At 36.8% G+C, this 10,758-nt stretch overlaps 2 protein-coding genes across 2 annotated transcripts in view; one reads left to right on the top strand and one right to left on the bottom strand.

Moving 5' to 3' along the window:
* JAZF1 (JAZF zinc finger 1) overlaps positions 1 to 5,154 on the top strand; it is a 370,268-nt gene extending 365,114 nt beyond the window's left edge. Inside the window, exon 5 of the mRNA XM_037836962.1 lies at positions 2,774 to 5,154. Coding sequence (XP_037692890.1) covers positions 2,774 to 2,950 — 177 coding nt within the window. The 3' untranslated portion in view covers positions 2,951 to 5,154. The remainder of the gene's footprint in view (positions 1 to 2,773) is intronic.
* Positions 5,155 to 6,053: 899 nt separating this feature from the next.
* The window catches only part of TAX1BP1 (Tax1 binding protein 1), a 148,528-nt gene continuing 143,823 nt past the window's right edge, over positions 6,054 to 10,758 (bottom strand). Inside the window, exons 17-18 of the mRNA XM_037836961.1 lie at positions 7,717 to 7,799; positions 6,054 to 7,102 (exon numbers count right to left, since the gene is read on the bottom strand). Of these exons, the coding sequence (XP_037692889.1) occupies positions 6,901 to 7,102; positions 7,717 to 7,799 (285 nt within the window). The 3' untranslated portion in view covers positions 6,054 to 6,900. The remainder of the gene's footprint in view (positions 7,103 to 7,716; positions 7,800 to 10,758) is intronic.

Genomic DNA, 10,758 nt, shown 5'->3' with positions numbered 1-10,758 from the left:
AGTCTTTTTAGAGCGCCTGTAGTCTTGGAAAGTGGAAGTTTCCATTGCCTATTTATGAATGGACAGATCACAGAGAGCCTTAATAAAGAGCTTGCTTGATAGTCCAATTTGACTTGTAGTAACATTTTTGATTGATAAGGATGTCCATTGACTTATGAACACTTTAAATAAGAGCAACAAAGAAAGGAGTGATGGTAAGGCAGGTTCTTTGGCCAACCATGGAAATATGTTTCCAAATGTGCAGCTGGCGTTCTAATTCTTCCAGAGTAATAAAGCTAATGTATGCAGGTTCAGTCAGAAAAACACAATGTATACAGTCACGCTGTCAACAGACCACAGAGCCTGCTAGAATCACCTCAACTCCAGGTTTGTCTTTCTCCATAGTAAACTTTGCATTTGGTTTCATGTTGGACTGACTTCTTGTGGCTTTAGCAATTTCTGATTTGAAACCTGCCCTAATTAGTTATAAAATCTTAGCCCTTGATGGAATCTCTAAGCCATGATCCTGTTGGAGTTACTATGCCTTTTTGTTGGTTAGTATTTTTTATATTATTTTTGCTTTCCTCTATATTTGGACAAGCAACTGGAGCACAGGGGTAGCTGAATTTTCAATGATCTTGTAACAAGTTCCCTTTTGAAAACAAATGTTTTAGCAGCTCTTCATCCACAGTAAAGGACCCTAAAAGGTGCTCAACAATTACTTGTTTAGCTAATTATTTGTTGGGATACTAATTAAGCAGACAGACGCTAATTTCTAGCATTTATGAGTTAGGGGATCTATTTTGTTTCTATTAACTAGAAAGTTGGCAGTCTTTTTCTAATGGTCATAAAACTATTAACTCTCTCTTCTGTTTTTTCTTTTTAGTGATTTAAAACAACTTTTATCTTTCATGGTTCTGTGGGTTGATTGGGCTTGGTTAGGCAGTTCTTACCTGGTGTCTCATGCTTTTGCAGTAAGATGGCAGCCAATCCTTGGGTCAGCAGAAGGCTCAATTCAGCTAGATATAAGAGATGGCTTTCTCGCTCATGTGCTTGGGCCTCAGCTTTGACAACAGGAACAATTCTGGCCAGCCCTGTCTTTTATCCATCTAATTATCTTAGTGGGTTTGATTTTGCTGCTGACACTGTCCTCCCTAGATCCTGTCCCCAGCAAATGTGATCCTCCAGCATGCCTCTGACAGGACTGATGGGGTACTCTCCCCCGCTATGTGAAGCAACTGATGTAGGAAGGATGAGGGCTGAACGTGCAGAAGGTCAAGAACCAGGCATTCAATTCAAGGTAGAATGTGTGTCCTTGTTTTTAGGCTCAATGGATAACCATCAGACTCTGAGCACAGCCAACTGGTAAGCCAAATATGTATGGTACACCCTAGGTTCAATAAAATCAAGCAGAATTCTTTACCATGGATGTTTTAAAAACATTAATTTGTACTGTGAATCTCTGAAATGGAAATTAATAGTAATAGCCATAAAAATGCTAATTTTTAAAAATTCATTCACTCACAAATACCGAGTACTTATTGTGAGCCAAGCACTGTGCTAGATGTTCATGGAACAACAGCTGAAACGACAGCCCCTATTCTCTGAAGGGCATTCTATGAAGTAAGAGTGGGAAGGAGCCTGTTCTGGTGTCCTTTGGTTGGGCATAGGACTGCAACCAGCAAGACTAGATTCAGGTAATCTGTTGCCAAAAACTTCATGTCTCAACCTGTTTCTACTCTATTCCCTTACTCTTTAATCTGATAGCAGACTTGGAAAATAAGATCCATGCTTGAATATCACCTCTGCCACTTGTTCCTTAAATCCTCCAGGAATTTCTTAACACTTGAGCCTGTTTCCTCACCTACTAATTGGGATGAGCACTAGTAATTGTTAATTTAAGTCTGTACAGTAAAGAGTAAATCTAGGAATGAGGTCTTACCTAGAATATGTCATTGAACTAGATATACTTGGCAAAGCCCATCATTATCAATCAAAAGCCATTTCGATATTTTGTGTTTCATTTAAGGTTTGTAGCCACAATGTAAAACATAAATGAAGGGCCAAGTCTAGCCCACAGATGCTTATTTAACACTTACATGTATGCTGGGGCAGGGCAGGACTCAAGCAACAAATAGCTCCCATGGAGGCATCAGAGACACTGGCTTAATGCAGACTAGAAAACAGACAAGAATTCCAGCTAAGGTAATAAGGAACTATTATCACAGTTGTCTGGAAGCAAGACATAAACTGAGTTTCCAAATCAAGAATTTATGACAAGTCAAACTTTGAGATTTTCACTAACCTGTATTCTTTCCTTTCTTTAGAAAGACTTTTGTTGGTCATCCTGAGGATATTTATGAAAGACTTTTGTTGGTCATCCTGAGGATATTTATATAGGATTATTTTTAACTTTTAGGGTGGAAAAAAGTTTCCCAGGAAGCCAGGTTCCAAGCAAAGGGAACTGTGCCTCTTTGATTTTCTTTATAGAGTCCTAAATACACGTTTTATGTAAAATTTGAATAAGTACTTCTATTTTCAGAGCAATTGAGGCATATCTGAAATTCCCTTGAGTTAGCTCTGTGCATATGGCCCAGTCTGTACCGCCTGTGATTAACAGCAGTAGACCGTCCTTGAAGGGTCACAACTTGAGTACACACAAGAGCCTAATATCTCTAAACAGCTGCCATCTAGGAAATGCCTAGTTGCAGTTGGATCCATGTTGAGGTTTTCCCAAGTATGACTGACACTAGGTGGCTCCATCTAATAGGTGACATTTTTGTCTCCTCCACAGAATGTGAATGGCATAAAGTACCACGCTAAGAATGGTCACAGAACACAGATTCGCGTCCGCAAACCATTCAAATGTCGTTGTGGAAAGAGTTACAAGACAGCTCAGGGCCTGCGGCACCACACAATCAATTTCCATCCCCCAGTGTCAGCTGAGATCATCAGGAAGATGCAGCAATGACATGCTGGTCATAACTGTGCCAAGAAATCCTCACCAGCAGTTGCTGATTTTGAAAACAGCCACTTTTTTTTTCCCCCCAGGGGAAGCATTCAGCAACCCTTTAAAAGAAAAAGAAATAAATGCATGCTTTAAATTTTTTCTGTAATTTTGGAATGATGTATCTTTGTAGTTAATGATTTTGTACATTTGCACATGTAATCATCATACCCATTTTCATTACTTTGATATAAGGTGCTAAACAAAAAGCTCTAGGTTCTTCAGCACATTTCCCCCAAAACAAAATAAAATTGAGGGCATGTTGTATATTGTTTAGTTGTACTACAGTGATACCAACTGGGGGGTGGAGGGGTGTCACCAAGATTTCTTTTTTTCAAGCTTGTAATGTGATTGAAGTTTTTCAACACATAACTCACCTATGTTCAAAACCAAAATAATACCTTCATTATCCAACTGGTTACCATGCCTTACATAATGGAGTTAGTATTTGTGAGTAGAAATACTTAGGTAATAGAAATATAAATAAGAAAGAATGTTTAACATAATATGCTAAAAATATTTTCATATTTAAATAACATACATAAAAGGAATGCTTTGTGTGTTTTATATTATCTTGCAAATCCTTTTTCCCTTTAAGAAGCTGAAAATCTTGCCATCTGAATTAATCATTTTAGTGTTATAGTTGCATTTTTTTACAAAACAGTCTATTCAGTTCACTTGTTAATTCAATACATATTCATTGAGTGCCTGCTGGGTGCAAGGGATTCAATTTATGCCAATCAATATTTGTGGACCAAGATACCAGTTTAGTGAAATACTTTTCCCTGAAATCTGTTAGGAAACACTTTAAAATACTTAAATACAAATTTTGTGTGTGAAATTTAGTTATATCTTCATCTTCAGATGAAGTTTTAAAGCACTTTGTAGTTCTCTATTGCCAACAGATTTAATGTCTTATGTGTTGCCAATTCTTGCAACAACTGCCCTAACAAACCTATGGGTCCCAAGTAAGAAAATTCTAAGCATGTTTCAAAGAGGAACATTTTTGTTAAGACCCCTATTGCCTCTTCATGTGCATTGTATTTAAGACTTTTTTTTTTGAGGCACTTTCCCAATGTATGTCTGCATTCCCATTGGAAATGTCTGTTTAGCTTTATAAAACATTTTGCTGAAATACGAAATTTAGCCTTATTAACAATTAAGTGCTTCTTGCAGCAGGTGATCAAAGGAAAGCGTGACTGATATGACCTGTCAGAGTAACCTATGTCTGGACCATTCCTGAAGTTTCTCACTGACAATACCATCATGCCTTGAGTGTTCTTTTCTCCCAAGTGCTATTCCTTAAACATAATTTGCCTGATTATGCAGTAACAATTGCTTTAATACTACCAACTGCCCACAAAAAGAAAACTGGTGAAAAACAAGTTTGAATTACTTATAACTTTCTTTCCATGTTCACATTTGATGAAAAGACTTACCTGGAAAGCAGGTGTCCCCACACTTAATTTTTCAGACATTCTGAAAAGATGACAATTCCGTTAACCGGATGGGTAAACTTCCATATTTGTAAGTTGTGACTCTCTCATAATGGGGGATTTGAACATATCTATAAAGACACTGCCCTCTAAAAATTTCCTCACATCTCTAAAGAGTAGTCTTGGTTCTAAACATACAGTGTTACCCTCTATCTTTAAAAGGATGATCCGGACATGCGAAGCAACTAGTTAATGCGTGAGAAGGCCCTACTTAAGCTATTTCAAATCTACTTACAATTGATACAAAAAAAAAAGTTTTTAGGTCAGCAAATATTATTTAGCTTTGCTCCTTTAGTGCAAGAAATTGCAGGCTGGATCAGTAGTTCAACAGCTAAACAGTCATAAAGTAGTCATTGTGCATGTTAAATTTCTTTAAACTATAAAACAAATTCCAATTTCTATTCACTTATTCATTGTGACAGTATTATTAAGCAGGTAAGGATGGGAATATTTTGTTATACTGTGTATAGTGAATGTATTGTACTGTGTCTGTGAAAACTGTGCTTTAAATTATATTTTCATATGTTTTGTTGGAGATGGAGCACATTAAGTTTGAAAGTAACAGAGGTTTGTTTTAGAACTGAAGGCAACTTAATCAAAATTCCTGTCAAGAAAAGCTGCTTATAAATGTAAATGAAATCACACTTAAAATAAACTGCCTCTGACCCAAAATAAACATGGCTCTTTATTTTCATTAGTCTCCATCATGAAAACCAGTGTCAAGTGTATCAGGGTAATGGACATAGCCATTCACTGCCTTGTTCAAATTTAGGCTGCCTGTTACCTTGCAGAATCCAGTTAGTGCATGTAGATTTTATTCCCCTCAATTTTTTACTTAAAATTAGACTACGTTGCATTTCTATTCATAACAAGCCTGAGGCCAAAAATCATTTAAAAGTAAGTTCTAAGCTAGGAAGAAGAGCAATCTCATTTCACTGGTAGCAGTACTGTAATATTCAGATACATTATTAATTGATGCGACAAAAACTCTTGTATCATTGACTATATTTTACCTGAATACAGGTAAAGTTTCAGGAAGCTAAAACACAGAGTTGCCTCCCAGTACTACTTTCCTAACATCTGGCATCTGACTGCCTAACACTGTTTTTGCCCAAGACTCAAAAGCTTTTTTAAAGGATTCCAACGATATACAAATTCTGCTTCTAAAAACAACTACGTGATATGTATGTACACACTGAACACACAGCACCCCAAAATGCCACCAAGTCTGAATTGTCAACATCTTAAATAGCTAGTTTGCTAAGACAGGCTTAAATATTTTGGTAAATACAAAAGCAGCAAAATCAAGAGTAAGGTGCAGAAATTCTTAACGTTCACATTTTAAAAGAGAAAGGAATATAGTTCAGGAGCTTTTTACAAGTCCACACCAATAACAGATGCTCAGGATACAACAGGTCAATGAGAAACTATCACATAAATATGACAACAATGAAATTACCCACAGACCTCTAAAAATGTGTCCTCTTTAATGTTAATGAGAGTACTATAACAGCAGCAGGACAGAGACATAACTAAAGACATACATTACTTTGATTTGGGTTTATGCCATACATTTTTAATCATGTTGAGAAATTTTATTTCAGTTATATTCTGATCAGGAAACTGAAAAAGATACCAATACATATTATGTGTTTTCACACCACAAATACCACTTTAATAAAACAACTGCTCTGACTTATGTTGTTCAACTTTCCCATTAGATATAAATGCAAGTTCAAGACAGCTTAAAAAATAATCATTCCGGTTATTCTAAAATTTTTTTATAAATAAAGTTAGTGCCCTAAAGCAACCTTCTTACTAATTTCTACAGCAAACATTTCAAATATAAAAAGGATATATGCTGCACTGCAAGCATGTTAATCTTCTAAATGCAGCTCCTTTTCTACAGAGGGTTAAAAAACTATAATTTCATGAGCTAAATTATGGAACTTTCTGTATTCAAGGAATTACTTTGCAAGACTTATGATAAATTCTTTTTATTACGTAATATTTAGTAGTCATGCTCAATCAACAAAGTCAACAGAAACTTGTAAATATCCTGCTAAATAATCTAACACTATATGTACATATTATTTCAGTATGGTAACATTAAAATAATCCCTGTATCCTTTATTCATACCATTTCACACACTGGGGAATAAATAAAGATACAAGCACACAAGAACTCCTTTTCTTAAAGCAGGTAAGATTAACAGAGGTTAAAATTATATTTATTGATAAGCCAAAGATTGATCCTGACCCTAGTAACACCAAACTGCAAAGTAGCTTTTGGTCAGAAAAGCGTGATAGAGGACTTATTGAAGTGACACCTTGAGGACTCCTAAATTGTCTATTTGATTGTGATTTTTTTTTTTTTTTTTTAACTGCTAAACTGTATTAACTCATAACAAAAAGTAGCTAGTCAAAATTTAAAACATTCTGGTCAAAATGGGTCTGAACATGCCTTTCAAAGCCCTGCTGGTCATAGTCAGGAGGAAACTGCTCGCTGCACATTGGGCACACCTTCCAGTGACTTTCAACATGTTCTTCAAACTTGCTCTGATCATAGTTGGGAGGGAACATTAATTCACAGAGGGGACACTTCTTGTGAAGATCAAAGCTTGAAGAAACAGGAAAATGAAAGAATTACATATTTCTAATAAGGTTACAAATACCTATTTAGCTGATATTCGTATTATACAACTTACTAAATGCTTTAAGACTTTATTAAACACACACACACACACACACAAGCCTTTATTCCAGAAACCTCTTTTTCTGCTTCTACATGGTTGCTATTGACAATTGTAAATCATCATAAAAGCTCTCAACTTAGTTTTACAATTAGATTGGCAAAAGCCTTTTCATTAAAATTCTAAAAATACAATTATAATATGTGAAATGAGGCTTTGTGCCAAGAATTTTTCAATTTTTATTGACAGGAAATGCCTTTCATAAAACTGTAAGGATAGATACAACTCATAATTTCCCAGTAGCATCCATTCCACTTAACCACTAAGACTTTTTCTAGCACTGGTTTTCAAAGGATTGTGTACATTGGAATCACCAGTGAAAACACGTATTGCCAGGCCCCACCTCCATAATGTCTGGCTCAGTAGGTCTGAGATAGGGCACTGAGCATTTGCATATATGACAACTTCCTGGGTACCAGGAACTTTGAGAACAGGTGGTTTATTATAATTCAAAATCTACAAAGGAAAAAAGAAAGCTTACCTGGAATCAAAGCAAAAGCCTGCTCCATGTCCACGTAAATGCTGACTTGGGGGATTAGAAGCAATAGGTTCTAATAGGTTTTCCTGGGCAAAAAACAATTTTACAACTTTTAAGAAAAGTAAAACAGAAATTCCTTAATTCAAAACAGCACGTGTTCAGAGTAAAAGGAAGTTAAGACTGTACTTAAATTTTACTTCTATCATTTAATCATATTTTCAGATAAACATGTTTGAAAATAAGCTTTACAGAGTATTTCACTATGGACTGCTTGAAATAATGCTTATTCAGTAGAACAGAGAGTATGCCTCACCTATTTGTATGAATGAAGTTAAGAGCTAAGATCAGTAGAACTTTTGAACCTATATGTAGGTAAATTTTACTGAATTTTAGTGTTCCGCAGTCTAGGTGACTGCTTTCACAAAATCTTAAAACTGCATTACTTGTCCTATTACAGACATAACTCATTTTATTGCACTTTAGATTTGTGTCTTTTACAAAATGAAGATTTGTGGCAACTTGGCATCAAGCAAGTCTATAAGCACCATTTTTCAAACAGCATGCGCTCACTTCATGTCTGTTACATTTTAATAAATACATACATTTTTAAAGACATAATGCTCTTGCATATATAATAGACTACAGCATAGTGTAAACGTAAGTTTTAGGTGTACTTGGAAACCAAAAAACTCATGTGACTTCCTTTATTGCAGTGGTCTGGAACTGAAACTGCAATATCTCCGAGGTATGCCTGTATTCTCATCTAATAACTGTTAATTTGCAAGAAAGTCTTTTCTTTGACAAGATATATGTGCCACACAATATATAAAAATCATAAAAAATAAAATGTGTGACTTTGTGTATGTGTTCTTGGACAAACATGTGGGCAAATCCAACTGGAAAACACCAAAAAACAATGCAGCAAAATAAAGCTTCAAACCTTGTTAACGAAGAATCAAATTCAAAATTAAATGTTCGATTAACAAGCAGTCACACGAGACTCCAAAATATCTGTAAATGTGAGTTTAAATTGGAAAGAAAACAGTGCTTTGGATTTGTATGCCTTCATCCCAGTGGTCAGTGTTTAGAAATCTGCATATGCTACATCAACAGCCGAACACAGAATCTTTTTTAACATGTAACACAAAGCAGCCACATCATCTAAACTGTCCCTTTGCTTTCATCCTCTTTGTAGCTCTGTTAGCTGCTCTCATGTTGTGGACTAACCACTCTAGTTGGCACTGATAAAAATCCTTATGTTGCTGGGTAATCGTGCTTGCCCCAGAGCTGCAATCAATGGGCTAGTCAGTCAAGTCTATCATGGGAAGAAGTACCATAAGAGTGCATGTGGTGTGAAATGTGAAGTGAGCAAGCAAAAGACAGACCTAATATCTTTATTTTTTTTGTACTTAGCTATCATTTTGACAATTTTCTCCTTCTGAAAGATAAAAGAAGGGCTGAAAGGATTTTCTTTTTCATGTTCATCACATAAGAAAATGCTTTTGTTTATATACAGTCTCCAAAAGATGTAACTGGGCAAAAAGAAATCAGAATAGAGATCGGGGGCAAGATGGCAGAGTGGTGAGGTGTACATTTTAGTTACTCCTCCAGGACAGCACGTAGAAAGCCAGGAACCGCATGGACCAGACACCGCAGAGCAACATGACTTTGGGCATACTTCATGCAACATTCATAAGCACGTGGAACTGCTGAGTTCAGCGAAATCTCAGACTGGGAGCCTCCCTACATAGCCCTGCAGCCCAGAACTGCCCTGGGAGGACGGCGCTCACCTGTGACATAGCACAGTCATCCCTCAACAGAGGACCTGGGGGTGCACAGTCTGGAAGAGGGACCCACTCGCAAGTCTCAGGGGCCATATGCCAATACCAAGGACTTGTGGGTCAGCAGCAGAGACAAACTGTGGCAGGACTGAACTGAAGGATTAGACTATTGCAGCAGCTTTAAATCTCCAGGAACACCAGGGAGATCTGATTGTTAGAGCCACCCCCTCTCCCTGACCGCCCAGACACACGCCCCATATACAGGGCAGGCAAGACCAACTACACACGCAAGCTTGGTACACCAATTGGACCCCACAAGACTCACACCCCCACTCACCACAAGACAAAGTGGGGGAGAACTGGCTTGAGGGGAATAGGTGGCTCACGGACACCGCCTGCTGGTTAGTTAAAGTGTACTCCACGAAGCTGTAGATCTGACAAATTAGCGATAAAGATTTTAATTGGTCTACAAACCCTAAAAGAACCCTATCAAGTTAAGCAAATGCCAAGAGGCCAAAAACAACAAAAAATTTTACAGCATATGAGAAAACCAGACAATATGGATAACCCAAGCCCAAGCACCCAAATCAAAAGATCAGAGGAAACAGTACTTGGAGCAACTAATCAAAGAACTAAAGATGAACAACGAGACCATGGCACAGGATATAAAGGACATGAAGAAGAGCATGGCACAGGATATAAACAACATCAAGAAGACCCTAGAAGAGGCATAAAGAAGAAATTGCAAGAGTAAATAAAAAAAATAGATGATCTTAAGGAAATTAAAGAAACTGTTCACCAAATTAAAAAGACTCTGGATACTCATAGTACAAGACTAGAGGAAGCTGAACAACAAATCAGTGACCTGGAAGATGACAGAATGGAAAATGAAAGAACAAAAGGAAGAATGGGGAAAAAAAATAAAAAAAAATCGAAATGGACGTCAGGGATATGACAGATAATGTAAAACGTCCAAATATAAGACTCATTGGTGTTCCAGAAGGGGAAGAGAAGGGTAAAGATCTAGGAAGAGTATTCAAAGAAATTGTTGAGCAAAACTTCCCAAATCTTCTAAACACCATAAATACACAAATCATAAATGCCCAGCGAACTCCAAATAGAATAAATCCAAATAAACCCACTCCAAGACGTATTCTGATCACACTATCAAATACAGAAGAGAAGGAGCAAGTTCTGAAAGCAGCAAGAGAAAAGCAATTCACCACATACAAAGGGAACAGCATAAGACTAAGTAATGACTACT

This window comes from Choloepus didactylus, chromosome 5 (assembly GCF_015220235.1).
Source record: "Choloepus didactylus isolate mChoDid1 chromosome 5, mChoDid1.pri, whole genome shotgun sequence".
NCBI classification, from domain to species: Eukaryota; Metazoa; Chordata; class Mammalia; order Pilosa; family Megalonychidae; genus Choloepus; species Choloepus didactylus.
This window is presented reverse-complemented; position numbering and strand designations above follow the sequence as displayed.